Source organism: Anabrus simplex, chromosome 2 (genome assembly GCF_040414725.1).
Source record: "Anabrus simplex isolate iqAnaSimp1 chromosome 2, ASM4041472v1, whole genome shotgun sequence".
Classification (NCBI taxonomy): Eukaryota; Metazoa; Arthropoda; class Insecta; order Orthoptera; family Tettigoniidae; genus Anabrus; species Anabrus simplex.
The window spans coordinates 1,183,661,139-1,183,676,422 of record NC_090266.1 but is presented as its reverse complement, the minus strand read 5'-3'; the positions used below and the strand labels follow the sequence as shown (position 1 = coordinate 1,183,676,422).

The 15,284-nt window shown below is 39.4% G+C and overlaps 1 protein-coding gene across 1 annotated transcript in view; it reads right to left on the bottom strand.

Moving 5' to 3' along the window:
* Window positions 1-15,284, bottom strand: part of LOC136864778 (uncharacterized) — a 111,008-nt gene that overhangs the window by 36,399 nt on the left and 59,325 nt on the right. Inside the window, exon 3 of the mRNA XM_067142157.2 lies at window positions 6,516-6,618. Coding sequence (XP_066998258.2) covers window positions 6,516-6,618 — 103 coding nt within the window. The remainder of the gene's footprint in view (window positions 1-6,515; window positions 6,619-15,284) is intronic.

Genomic DNA, 15,284 nt, shown 5'->3' with positions numbered 1-15,284 from the left:
ATATCTGTTTAGCATTTGTAGGATACTCCTAATGAAAACTATTGTAAAATTCATCTCTTGTTTTGAGTCTAGCTGTTTTGGGTACAAAATTGTGTTATTAAATGGTCGTCCCATTTTACACTGACTGACAGTGACAATGCAACACCAAGGAGGAGTGGTTCAAAAGGGATGAAAGTTGGGAAAAAAAACAGAGACGGCACGGATGAATAATTGATGTTTATTTCAAACCGATATGCAGGTTACACAATGCGCACGGCATCGACTCAGTAGGATGTAGGACCACCGCGAGCGGCGATGCACGCAGAAACACGTCGAGGTACAGAGTCAATGAGAGTGCGGATGGTGTCCTGAGGGATGGTTCTCCATTCTCTGTCAACCATTTGCCACAGTTGGTCGTCCGTACGAGGCTGGGGCAGAGTTTGCAAACGGCGTCCAATGAGATCCCACACGTGTTCGATTGGTGAGAGATCCGGAGAGTACGCTGGCCACGGTAGCATTTGTACACCTCGTAGAGCCTGTTGGGAGATGCGAGCAGTGTGTGGGCGGGCATTATCCTGCTGAAACAGAGCATTGGGCAGCCCCTGAAGGTACGGGAGTGCCACCGGCCGCAGCACATGCTGCACGTAGCGGTGGGCATTTAACGTGCCTTGAATACGCACTAGAGGTGACGTGGAATCATACGCAATAGCGCCCCAAACCATGATGCCGCGTTGTCTAGCGGTAGGACGCTCCACAGTTACTGCCGGATTTGACCTTTCTCCACGCCGACGCCACACTCGTCTGCGGTGACTATCACTGACAGAACAGAAGCGTGACTCATCGGAGAACACGACGTTCCGCCATTCCCTCATCCAAGTCACTCTAGCCCGGCACCATGCCAGGCGTGCACGTCTATGCTGTGGAGTCAATGGTAGTCTTCTGAGCGGAGGCCGGGGCTGGGAGTGCAGGCCTCCTTCAACCAATCGACGGGAAATTGTTCTGGTCGATATTGGAACAGCCAGGGTGTCTTGCACATGCTGAAGAATGGCGGTTGACGTGGCGTGCGGGGCTGCCACCGCTTGGCGGCGGATGCGCCGGTCCTCGCGTGATGACGTCACTCGGGCTGCGCCTGGACCCCTCGCACGTGCCACATGTCCCTGCGCCAACCATCTTCGCCACAGGCGCTGCACCGTGGACACATCCCTATGGGTATCGGCTGCGATTTGACGAAGCGACCAACCTGCCCTTATAATGGTCCGTTATTGGACATTATACATTTTCCAGCCAACTCATTCTTGGTTGCCTGCGTTTCGCCCTCGTGTGCTAAGTTAGGCTCGTCAGTTGGGACTTAGCACACCACCCAAGACGCAAGGCTAGTGCATACCATGGAGGCCACTGCATAGGCTATTTCAAGCCACCAGCAGTGCCAATGCACTATGAGAGCTATGTCTCATTTCCAAAAATAGATGCCTGCCTGGCCATCAAATAATGTAGATGTTGATTCCCATAGGGAACCTAAAATATTTGTCCCGAATGAGTAAACGCAGGCAACCAAGAATGAGTTAGCTGGCAAATTTATAATGTCCAATAACGGACCATTATATTGGTATTATAAATTAACTCATTCGGGACAAATATTTTAGGTTCCCTATGGGAATCAACATCTACATTATTTGATGGCCAGGCAGGCATCTATTTTTGGAAATGAGACATAGCTCTCATAGTGCATTGGCACTGCTGGTGGCTTGAAATAGCCTATGCAGTGGCCTCCACGGTATGCACTAGCCTTGCGTCTTGGGTGGTGTGCTAAGTCCCAACTGACGAGCCTAACTTAGCACACGAGGGCGAAATGCAGGCAACCAAGAATGAGTTAGCTGGAAAATTTATAATGTCCAATAACGGACTATTATATTGGTATTATAAATTTACTCATTCGGGACAAATATTTTAGGTTCCCTATGGGAATCAACATCTACATTACAACCTGCCCTTCTCAGCCCGATCACCATACCCCTCGTAAAGTCGTCTGTCTGCTGGAAATGCCTCCGTTGACGGCGGCCTGGCATTCTTAGCTATACACGTGTCCTGTGGCACACGACAACACGTTCTACAATGACTGTCGGCTGAGAAATCACGGTACGAAGTGGGCCATTCGCCAACGCCGTGTCCTATTTATCGTTCACTACGTGCGCAGCACAGCGGTGCATTTCACATCATGAGCATACCTCAGTGACGTCAGTCTACCCTGCAATTGGCATAAAGTTCTGACCACTCCTTCTTGGTGTTGCATTTGCTCTGTCTGTCAGTCAGTGTATTTTAAAAATCCGAACTATCTATTTTTGAAAATATTGTTACTCTCTTTAATCATCTGATCACTTTCTTTGGCATGTAAAAATTGTTTTGGTATATGTTGTAATACATTATTATTATGAAAAAGCAGTTCCTTCTCTTTCCCTGATTACTGTCACACGTATTGCCATGCCCCTTATCATCTGTACTTACCTCGGGTCCCTTTGGAAAATGGACACAGCAAAATGCTTCTTTGTGCGCTCTGCTAAAACGCTTCACTTTGAAACTGAAATCTGAGTACTTGTATATGCATGGATTTTGTGGAGAGCTGTAATCCTTTTCGTGGCATGCCATACTTGGATGGACTGCTGTTTGTTTACGTTACCGCGTTAGTCGGATTAGTGTCCAAGTTCATGACTTAGTTATATTCTTCAATGATCCCTGATTATTTGTGAGTGTACTACAATTATGGCCGTGTTTACTTTGTTGGTATATTGATTTGCCATTTCCATTACTGCTGCATTTCGATTTTTCTGAGTGTACGTGGTTACCCAGGTACGACACCACATCCAAAGTAAAACGCTGCATATTTTACATGTCTGAGATAATTTGCAGATATAGTCTTTTTAAAAATCCACCCCGTTTGTCACTCCTGTTCACCCCCTATTCATCGGATTAACCAAAAACACAAAAATACACGTTTCTTTATTTTCAAAGGAGATTCCAAATTTGAATTTTCATGTCTGTAACATCTTCCGTTTTTGAGATGTGAATCTCCTCATAAAAGGTGTTCAACCCCTTTTCCTCCTTTTTTCACCCCCCTTAATGCAGTTTTCCAAAAACAAAAAATATGTGTTTCATTATTTTTAAAGGAGAATCCAAATACCAATTTTTACGTCTGTAAACTTTTAAGTATTTGAGATATCCACATTTTAAAAATTCACCCCCCTTTTCACACCCTTAGTTACCGAATATCCAAAAATCCTCCCTTAGCGAGCACCTGCATGTTAATATGAATTTATCCCCAAAATGTCATTTCTTTATGTCCAGTAGTTTTGGTTCGGCAATGATGAATCAGTCAGTCAATCAGTCAGTTAGGACAAGTAATTTTGTATATATAGATAATGGTGTTTTCTATCAAAATTACAACAATATGTCAAATTTGGATTTCAAATAGCAAAAAAACTGTACATGATAGGCAAAAACAGTTTATATTTTTGAAATCAGAACACCTAAATTAGGGTAAATCACCTCTTCAACCTTTCACCAAAGATAATTATTTTTTCTTCGCAGGCTGGATCAGCTGCACTGAAATGAACACAAATCTCAACTGGCTGGTGTCTCTTGACTTTGATAGGGTGCAGTATGGTTATCATCATCATCATCATCATCATCATCATCATCATCATTGTTACCGAGGTAACGTTTTTAGCCTTCCCCATTTATGTTTTGGAGTGGCTATCGCTGTAGAAATTGTGTCACATCATGCTCATCTTTCAAACTTGCTTTCTACGACTACTTCTAAGTTACTGGAGGCCATTCTCCTAACTTATTATTTTGACTTGCCTAAAACACTCTGTTCTAGTTTTATTCAAGAAGTGTCTGTGTTTCGCGTAGTCTGTGCCAAACCACGCTAAACTAGTGTTTGCCTTCTGCGCAAGCGTGCTCGACTTTTAGCCGTGCCTATGTCACTGGCCAATCAGAGCTAACGAGGATTGTTACGTAATGAACTTCTCTCTCTGGCTGGTAGTGGCCCGTTGTCTGTTGGAAGCTATCACGGCGCTCAGAAGCAAACTTCATTGTGGCTCTACGCGAGCAATCTGTGTGACCATGGATTTTGGACAAAACCGTTGATGTGCGAGGATGTTGTTCATCCTCAAGAACTTCATTTATATTTAGAATTGGTTATACCTTCCTACTAGTGGATCAAGTATGACTACGGCGAAAAAATTGTAAGTATGTAAACTACGCGTCTCTCGAAACATGGAAGCTACATTGGAACTGTAAGTTACATTTTCATACATCTAGTCTTCATCATCGATGGGTCTGTGACTTCATATAAATCTTCTTCTCCGGATGTTTTCCGAACTTTAAGCGGCGCTTTGGAAATCGTCCGTTTTTTGAAATTAATGCAATCATTAAAAAAAAAAAAAAAAACATAACTTTTTCAGTATTGGTAATTCTCCTACTGAAACATGGGTTTCTCATTTGTAATTTTCTAAAAGCTTGCTCCCAAAATTTTGGCTATTTTTATTTTATATTTAAAGCAATGTTCTCAGGAGTTACGGGGTGGTTTTGTTTCACCATAAAGAAATGTATAATTCATTTGTGTAATGCCTGAAAGAGTTCCCATAAGCATCTATTTCTGGTTTTCGGTCCCTTGTTTATTCTATTCATATTTTTCTTTATCCTTGAGTCTCTTTTGTTCTTTCTCGTGTTCCATTATTGTGGTCCCTTGGGATTTGTGTCTCATAAATTTTGCCTGCACCATTACCATGGCGACGTTTACTAATTTTTAATGTTTGTTGATGATTGTTTCGACTTGATCTGGAGGGTGGATTTTTCCTTCGGAGCATGACTTCGGCTTTCTGCGCTATTTTGGGGGCGTACTTGGTTTCTTGATTGATGTTTTAATTAGACTTTCGGGGAATCTCTGTTTGTTTTCGCCTGATTCTCTGTTGTGTTTTTTTGGGTCCAATTTCGGGTTCATTATTGAGACCTTTTAAAATCTTGACCCCTGTGAAAGCTCATGGCAATAAAATTGAACCTGGTCCAGTGTTTTCTGAAAGCTTAAAAGTAATTAAAAATTTTGGCGGAAAGTAATTGAGATTACAGATAGGTAACTTAACTCTTGCCTTAGGCCTACTTAAGTTACCAGGTTGTTTTCTTCCTATTTTATTTAAATGACGGCCGTCTTTGTTATTGTGAATTTACCGTTATTTTCTTCTTTTCCTAGTTATCTAAGTTTAATTTATTAATTAACTTCATTACGTTGCAGCTCATTGAGCCTAATTTTTGTTTTTCCTCAGTTGTTAAACACTCTTCAATATTTTTAAAATTAAATTCTTTTAAACTCCATATCTCCCGTATGCAGTTATCGGACTGTGCCTCTTATAATGGGCTTCTGAAAAGTTCACCTGCATACACCCCAGCATCATTAGGTAGGGTCTGACACATCCCACTCTGATGAGTCTAGTGTCAGACCTAAGACAAAATGCTGGTTAATAGAGCAAACGCCTGAAAAGCCTTACATCTGATCTGTTATTTGCTTTACGTCGCATCGACACAGATAGGTCTTTTGGTGACGATGGGATAGGAAAGGCCTAGGAACGGGAAGGAAGCGGCCGTGGCCTTAAATAAGGTACAGACCCAGCATTTGCCTGGTGTGAAAATGGGAAACCACAGAAAACCATCTTCAGGGCTGCCAACAGTGGGGTTCGAACCCACTATCTCCCAATTATTGGATACTGGCCGCACTTAAGCGACTGCAGCTATCGAGCTCAGTAATTATTATTATTATTATTATTATTATTATTATTATTATTGTTGTTGTTGTTACTGTATCCCTTCCCCTTAGTCCCGTTTCTTGATAGGGGGTTGGGATGAGGTGAGATGAAATTAAACGGTATGTGTTTCACAGCCTTCCTGTTGCCAACCTCAGCTGAGAAACGAATGAAGATCAAATAAACGATGGTGAATGAAATTGCATAAGGAGGTGGAAGGAATCTGCTGTGGCCTATAAATAGGAACTATCCTGGCATTTGCCTGGAAGTGAAAATGGGAAACCACAGAAAACAGTTTTCAGGACAGCTGATGGTGCGGTTTGAATTCACTCTCCTTCCAAATGCAAAGCTTGGCTGCATTACTATAGTGTGTTAATGCGCAGCCACTTGGCTCGGTGTTGTTGTTGTTATTATTATTATTATTATTATTATTATTATTATTATTATTATTATTATTATTATTATTATTATTATTATTATTATTAAATGGAGTTAAGGCACTCTCCTCCATATAGGACACTGGGTCTTAATGAGCTATAATTTGCTCTGTGTCAGAACATATTAAATAGCAAATGAAAGAACTCTGTTTCAGATCACATTTCTGGTGTTTCAGCACCTATTATTGCCAGTAATTAAAGATACATGAAAACAAATAGCATTAAGAAAAGAGAAATTCTGGTTTCTGATGAAGAAATGTGGGATTCCAGAACATAAATCTATATCAAATATTATACTCATACTCACACTCTACATTTGAGCAGGAAGAGCGCCAGCAAGGCTCCAAGTAGCACGACACCAACACAGGAGGTGATGAGAACTAACAACCAGGTATCATCCATAGCAGGCCCTGGAGACATAAACATACATATATCCATCTGTAGCTACATAAACAAATTAAAACTAGGAAGGTGCATAATCACTCCACATAATATACTGAACTGCTACTAAAATCATTAGAAAGGTAAACAGCCAAGTGCTACAAAAATGCATATAGATCAAAAGATTAAGGAAATGAAACAGATATTCAGATAAATGACCACTGTTCGAGGGGAGAAAGTTACTACCACAAGATTTGATTATTATTTTGTTTCTCTGTTCAAGTCGAGGAAATGATTTGATTGTGTTGCTGAATTGTTTGGACAGTCTTGATACAGAATACATGGTTAATGTATAGTATTTTTCCTCTGTTCTTGAACTGATATTTAATGTAGACTCTTGTCTAAAGGTGTGCTGGAGACAGTTGTCACTTATGTGGGGACACTACTGATTAAACAGATGGTCATATCAGGCTGTTGCGCATGAAAAGTTGGATTTTGGGATGAATTGCTTTTTATATTTGACAACATGAAAGTGACCAAGGTATGTATGATGCTAGTAATGCCATTTCTTATGCAGCAAGTCCCTGTTATGAATGGTGTGAAAATGTTGCTCATAGAGTCGGCTGGTGCAGATATTTCAGTGGGCTTGGCAGACTGATATGTAATAGCAACTTCTGGTGCAGTGAGGAAAGCAACAGGAAACTACCTCACTCCTTATTTCCCTAGTACGCCTCTTCAGCAACACCTAGGCCACCTATGACGGCTGATGGTGGAGCTGTTGAGGTCCAAGCCAGCCTCTGTGCTGAGAACTCAACATACGTACATTTAACAACACCACCAGATGGTGCCAATAACATTGAGTATGGTACAGTTTGCAAGAGCAAATGGAATCATCCAAGTAATTGTGGTTAGTTGTGTGATTGGATAGACAGGACATGGAAGTGAGCGAACGTGGCTATTTTTTTCTCTACAAGTTTAAACCTGATCACAACATAATGAGGGCATCTAGAAACATTAGCGTAGTAAATGGAACTGACACAGTAAACATTTCCTGTGATAGTTACCACCGTCTGTATGTAATGTGTGTTCGAGCATAGTATGCGAGTGCGATCCTAAAATGGAGTTTCTAAATCTTCTGAACAGTCATTCAATTGCGTAGGTCCACAGACTATACCAGACTTGTCATGTAATTCTGAAAAACATATCTGAAACACCACCCGATTTGTCATTGTAAATATCCTGCAAAATATGATAATATAAATTACAATAACATGAAATAGTGCATGTTACTGAAGGTACTTTGCTTAAACATCATCACCTTTAACACATATCTGCAAAGATTAGAGTCACAGAATAGAATACAATTGAACAGAATAGAATACTCCCCTCTCCCAGTTCAAGCAGTTCAGTACAGTACAGCCAAAACAAACAAACACACAAACAAATATAATTTGAAAGAAATACACTCAACCTGCTCCTTTCCCCTTATCCAGCTCCTGCTGGGTCAGAGCATTTATGGCATTTCTCCACATTCCTCTCTCCTTCCACCATTCCTCTTACATCATTTTATCCCAGTCCAGGTTTCTTCCTCTTGCACTCCTTATTGAATCAATCCACCTTGTTCTAGGTTTCCCTCTCACTCTCTTTCCTTTGAATTTCATCTCCATAATCTGTTTAGGTAGTTTTTTCTCCTCAATCCTCTTTACATGTCCAATCCATCTTCGTTTATTCCTATCAATCCTCTCATTTAGGTTTTCTATTCCAATTTCCTTTCTAACATCTCTGTTTCTCAGTCTTTCTTTTCTTGTCTTTCCTATCACACTTCTTAGTTATTTCACTTTGCTGGCTTGAATTCTACGCTCCTCCCTATTTGTCATTGTCCAAATCTCAGCTGCACAAGTCAATATGCGTTCATAATACATTTCGTACATTATCTCTTAACACTTCCTTGGTACTTCCTTATTCTAGTCAAGGTTTCTTACACTCTGGCAGAATGCAATGCCCTGTTGCACCCTCTTGCTAATCTCTGTATCCAGCCTTGTATTCTGCATTAGTTCACTCCCTAGGTATTTGAAACTGTCCACAATTTCAAGGCTTTGACCACCAATTTTTACAATAAATTTCCCTTTGTCTTTCTCCTCTTGCTATTACCAAGGTTCTCTGAGCTTCTCTCTGCTTCTCTCTGAGCTGATTTTCATACCATACTTTTCAACTTTCTTGTTCAGTGCATCAAGTTGTTCTTGTACTTCTTTGCTGTTTATTCCCCAGACCACAATATTGTCTGCAAATAGTAATAACTTCATCTCCCTACTCACGTATGCTTCCTTTGTCTCCTTTACAATTTTATCCACAATCATTAGAAATAAAATAGGTGACAACACACCGCTGTCTTAGTCCAGTTTCAATTCTAAACCATTCCATCTTTACAACCGGCATCTGTATGCTGCTGATGCAGTTGTTGAACATTGCTTGCACAATTTCTACAGTCTGTGTGCCCAGTCTCTTTTTGACCTTGTGTCCCAAACCTTTTCCCTGAGAACACTATCATATGCCTTTGTTAGTTCTATGAATGTCATGACCAGATTCTTTTCCATCAATTACCTCATGCTGAAGATTGGGTCCACTGTAGATCTTCCACTTCTAAAGCCATACTGTTCCTCTTGCAGCTCTCCTACCTTTCTTCTCATTTCTCTGTCTGATATCCCTTCCAGAATGTTTGCTACTTGTGATAAAAGTATTGCTGCACATATTGTTTCAATCTATATTAGACATATACAGTATGTATAATACAGCAGCTAGAGTTGCTGCACCAATCATTTTTTCCTTCTTGATATCTTCAGCCCATTTTCTGTTTCCTGATATTATAATTCTTAGATATCCTATCTTATTAACTCTATCCATATTTCCTCCTCCAAGATACCATTTTTCTTTTTTTACTAATTTGTTCCCTTTTTTACATACCATTACTCCGGATTTTTGTGTGTTAATTTTCATATTCCGCACTTTACAAGACTTCTCAATAACACCAATACTTTTATTGCATTGCAGCTGGTGTTAGTGTGAACAGGAGCACATCGTCACTAAAGACAAGACCAGGAATATCATGATTTTATAAACATGGCAGTACAAATCTCTCCTCTTTCTAATTTTAGTATATCCGTAATAAACCACAGAAATAAAATAAGTGACAATTTACACCCCAGTTTCATTTCCAGTTTAGAAACAGTCTCTCCTACAACTACTCCTTCTTTCACTTGCACTGTGCATATTGCTTCAGCATGTATTGCTCTTATCTTATATGATACTCAAGCTCATCTCAACCTAGTAATGACCACTCCCTGTTCACAGAATCAAATACTTTCTCCAAGTCTATTGACATTATATAGAATTAACCTCCATTTTTCTTTACATATTTGTCAATAAGTGTTCTCAAATAAAAACATTATCTGGTGCTCTTCTCTCTCCTCTTAAACCACTTTGAAAATTTGCAATAGCTCATGGTTGGAGATGTGATTAGAGCTATAATTCACTCTCAATTTCAGAAAACCCTGTAAATATTGGCTTCAAGTGAAATATGTTATCTGAGACTTGAATGAAGGTGCCTCAGGTTGACTATGACAATAATGTGTCCAAACAAAAAATAATCCTTCAAATATAGAATACTCACCCCAGTCAACAAATTACAAGTGGAGAATCATAATATACACTGTCAATTTGCTTGCAACAAGCATCCAAAAACAAGACACATGTAACTCTGTTGTCCTTCTCAACATATTAAGTAACATTTTTGTATGACGGTGGCGTACTTGGGTGCATGTGTGCATAGCTTTACTGTTTGTGGGCTACGACTGGTAACCTGTGTTAGGCTGTGAACTATTTGTGACATACTTTACTATTATTGTCAATTAGACACTGCACTGACTCCTTGGCCGAATGGTCAGTGTAGTGGTCTTCAGTTCAGAGTGTCCTAGGTATGATTCCCAGACAGGCCAGCTATTTTTGCTGCATTTGGTTAACTCCAACTGGAGTTTATGTTCTTCTCCATACGCATCTTCATTTACGTACAACACATCACACTCCATACACATCTTTGTTTGTGTACAACACATCCATCAACATCCACAGAAACAAGAAATAGTGAATACATGCCCCTATACAGGGTATGGCATCCAGACATAAAACTGGGCTCAACTCACATTAGTCCCACTCCCAGATAATTAAGAAAAAGGCCAGGTAGGAAGAAGAAGAAGTCCATTAGACACTGCACAGAGTATCGTCTTCCTGATTACGCTGTTGACCTCTAGTTGAGGTTCAGATGAGCTGTCATCACTCAGAGATAACAAAACTGTAATAGCGTCATGACTGATGGCATTTCTGGACCAATATTTCTCTTCTATCCTGCGTACATGCTCGTAACATTTTATTTTCCATTTGGATACTCAGTATTCTGAAAATGTTTGCCCACAAGGTGTATTCTTCAGATCTAGAGAGTCGGACACAGATTGGCCTACTCTAGCCTTGATGATTGGCCACAGTAATTCAGTAAGATTGTGGTCTGTGTGATATTGCAGCAGACATAGTATACTGTGGCCCACATGAATAAATAATAATCATAATAATACCAAGCAAGTACCTGCACGATTTGGGTCAAGTAGCTATCTGCTTGCCTTGAAGAGATAATGCGTTCAAGCCCCACTGTTGGCAGCCCTGAAAATGGTTTTCTGTGGTTTCCCATTTTCATACCAGGCAAATGAAGGGACTGTACTTTAGTTAAGGCCATAGACCCTTCTTTCCCATTGCTATAAGACCTACCTGTGTCGGTACAACCTAAATCAAATTGTAAAAAATAAAATTTAAAAATGATTGATTTTGTTATTCTCCTCATTTTGGACTTTCTTTCTACTATCATTTACAATTCTCTTTTAGTCATACCGGTACTTCTTTCAAATTCGATGCTGTGCCTGAGTCAACCAACAATGTCCTTTTATAATGAGGAGGGTGTTGGCTTTCTATTCTTTTGTGCACTGTGATTGGCTAATCCTATAATAATGTTAGTACTTAAGTTCGTTAACAGTTGCCTTTCCACCTACGATGAAAAACCGGTAATGTTCATGCAGTCAAGGAAGTTCCCTGTTTTCTTGCTTTGATAACAATAATGTGAGGATCTTTCCCTATAGCTTGTAGTTTTCCCACGATGGGACAAACCGAGTAGAATGATCAGATATATCATCTAAATACACTATTTTCCTACTGGAACCAACATTTCTGCACTGATGGGTTTGTCTGAAGTACCTTAACCTACATACCACTATATCTGATTTTTGCTATCGACAATGTTTGAAAACTACAGGACCTAGTGTACCGAAACTGCATGTCTTACAGTACGGTATCCTACAAATATAGTTCCTGCTACAGTCAAATATATTTCCTGATCCTGTGCAGTTTATTTAATGTAGGTACAGGTTTTCTTTTCACCACATAAATTTTACTACATTTCTGGCATATCACACTTTTTGTGAAATCGCCTGTTGCAGCCTTTTTCTTATGGACCATTTTCTGGCCATCTGCTGTAAAAAGACTAGAAGATGCATGGCCATGGACATCTTCTCTTCCGCTGTTATATGCTTCACCAGGGACTGTGAACTCCCTGCTGATTCTATTTTATTCCTGAAGCCAAACTTTTAGAGTTTAGTTTATTAAATAAGTTAATTCTCTTCTCGTTGGTGACCAGCTATCTTATGTACTATTTGTCTGGCTTGTCCCCTTACTCACCATCCAGATTTGTTAGCGGACTTTGAAGTATCAGCCATAACTAAACTCTAAGCGATGCCAATGCCAGAAGAATATATTACACAACACTGTATATTTTATGAACAATTCTAATAATAATGTATAAGCTATACCAGAGAAGGGATTATATGTTGCCTAAAGAGAATTACGACTAAGGAAGGAGTATGTGTATATAACCAACAAAACAATATGAGCGCAAGAATAAAAACTGAAGTGGCAATGTACATAGGACACGAAAGCTCAGCTTGTAGAACTCCAGCAAGATATAGCAGATATTTTAGATTCAGGAGGTCAAATGGACTGTATCACCATTGACCTATCCAAGGATTTTGGTTGGGCAGATCATGGGAGATTACTGAGGAAAATGAGGGTTATTGGACTAGACAAATGAGGGGTTGAATGAGTGGCTACATTTCTAGAAAACAGAACTCAGAAAATTAGAGTAGGTGAAGCATTATCTGATCCTGTAATGATTAAGAAGGTGGTCCTGCAGGGCAGTATTATTATTATTATTATTATTATTATTATTATTATTATTTTAATTTTTACAAGTTGCTTTACGGCGCACCGACTCAGATAGGTGTTATCGCAATGATGGGACAGGAAAGGGCTAGGACTGGGAAGGAAGCATTGGTGGCCTTAATTAAGGTACAGACCCAGTATTTGCCTGGTGTGAAAATCGGAAACCACGGAAAACCATCTTCAGGGCTGCCGATAGTGAAGCTCAAACCCTCTACCTCCCGAATAGTGGATACTGGCCGCACTTAAGTGACTGCAACTATTGAGCTCCGTGGCAGTATTATTGGATCTTTATATTTTCTTATATATATAAATGAAATGAGTAAAGATTTGGAATCACAGGTAAGGCTATTTGCAGATGATGTTATACTGTATAGAGTAGTAAATGAGTTGCAGGATTATGGGTGACTGCAGGGGGACTTGAACAATGTTGTGAGAGGACAGTAGACAATGGTATGAATGTAAGTGGGATGATGAAAAGTCAATTTTTAAGTTTCACCAAGAGGATAAGTCCTTTTCGTTTTAATTATTGTATTGATGGGGTGATAGTACCTCATGGGGAATATTGTAAGTACCTAGGTGTTAATGTAAGGAACAATCTTCATTGGGGTAATCATATTAACGAGGTTGGTAAGAAAGGTTACAGATCTCTTCACATGGTTATGAGAGTACTTAGGGGTTGTAGTAAGGTTTTAAAAGAGAGGGCGTATAAGTCTCTGGTAAGACCGCAGTTAGAGTATGGCTCCAGTGTATAAGACCCTCACCAGGATTGTGTGATATGAGAACTGGAATACATTAAAAGGAAAGCAGCACAATTTGTTCAGGGTGATTTCCGACAAAGGAGTAGTGTTATGAAAATGTTGCAAAACTTTGGACTGTGAAGACTTGGGAGTAAGCAGATGAGATGCTCAACTAAGTGGTATGTATTACAAGTTAAAAACTTTTCAATACATATTATAATCACATTAGCAATTACATTACATTACTGCTGCTTCGTTTTAGCATAGATTAAAAATATACATATACCGGCAGTAAAAAGTTGTTATACACTTATGATTCCTATAAAGACAATCATACACTTGTGTTCAATAAAATTGCAAAAAAAAAATTATAGTGCATAAAACCCCTGATTAGAGTCTTTAAAAGAGAAAAAAAACACTCATATTTCATTATTCTTTTTATTCTTACAGTAAAATCACACTTTTAAAAAATCTATGAGGTAAAATTTTCCTTGTAAAAATGGTGTTGTTCCAAATCCATTGTTTATGATAATCTTGCAGACAATTCAAATAGGATGTAGCGAATTAATCTAATTTGTATAGAAGAGGGGACTCCTCGAGGTCGAGGTGAAGGTTGCATTAAATAATATGGGTCTTGCAAACCGCTGTAGAAAATGTTGCAGAATGCGGTTTTCAATTTGGGAGTCCTCTTTTTATTTCTTACCACTGATGCCCCTCAAGTGGCATGATCAGTCTTTGGCTTCAACTTTCTGTAAATGTAAATTCTCAAAACATGCGATTATGGAGTGCTGAGAACCCACATATTGTACAGGAAGAGGCACTGAATCCCATTTAAACAGGAGTATGGTATGCAGTAAGCACACGGCAGATAATTGGGCCTATATTATTCGATGACCATGTGAATTCAAATGTGTGTGGGAGAACAATTTTGAGTTCATTTTTTAATGAACTGACATAGGAATAAAAGGATTACGGATATTTTCAACAGTATGGTGCCATAGTCCATACCAATCTAAATTCCATAGACCCTTTGCATCCAGTCTTTTATGACTGGATAATTAGCACAGTTTTATGCCCCCCCCTAAGATCAGCCAACCTAATGTACATTTTTTTTACAATTAGATTTGCGTTGCACTGACACAGTTTGCCAAAGTCTATATATTCCTGAATGATACATCATTTAGTATTACACGCAAGTGTGTCCACAATATATTTGCAAGTTAGTTTTCATTTTTTAAATATTGTTTACAATTTTGTTTTATATCACACCAATACAGGTAGGTCTTATTGTGATGATGGGACAGAAAAGGGCTAGGAATGGGAAGGAAGCAGCCATGGCCTTAATTAATGTACAGCACCATCATTTTTCTGGTGTGAAAATGAGAAACCATGGAAAGCCATCTTCAGGGCTGCCGACAGTGGGATTTGAACCCACTATCTCCTAGATGCAAGCTCACGGCTGTGTGTCCCTAACCGCATGGCCACCTCGCCTGGTGCTGTGATAATTATCTTTGGGAAACCTTAAAGGGCAAAGTTAACCGTAATAATTCCCATACTATAGAAGAACGGAAGTCCGATGTAACACATGCAACATGGAATTACAGAAAGTGGCAAATAATTCGTATAAACAATGTGAGACATGTCTT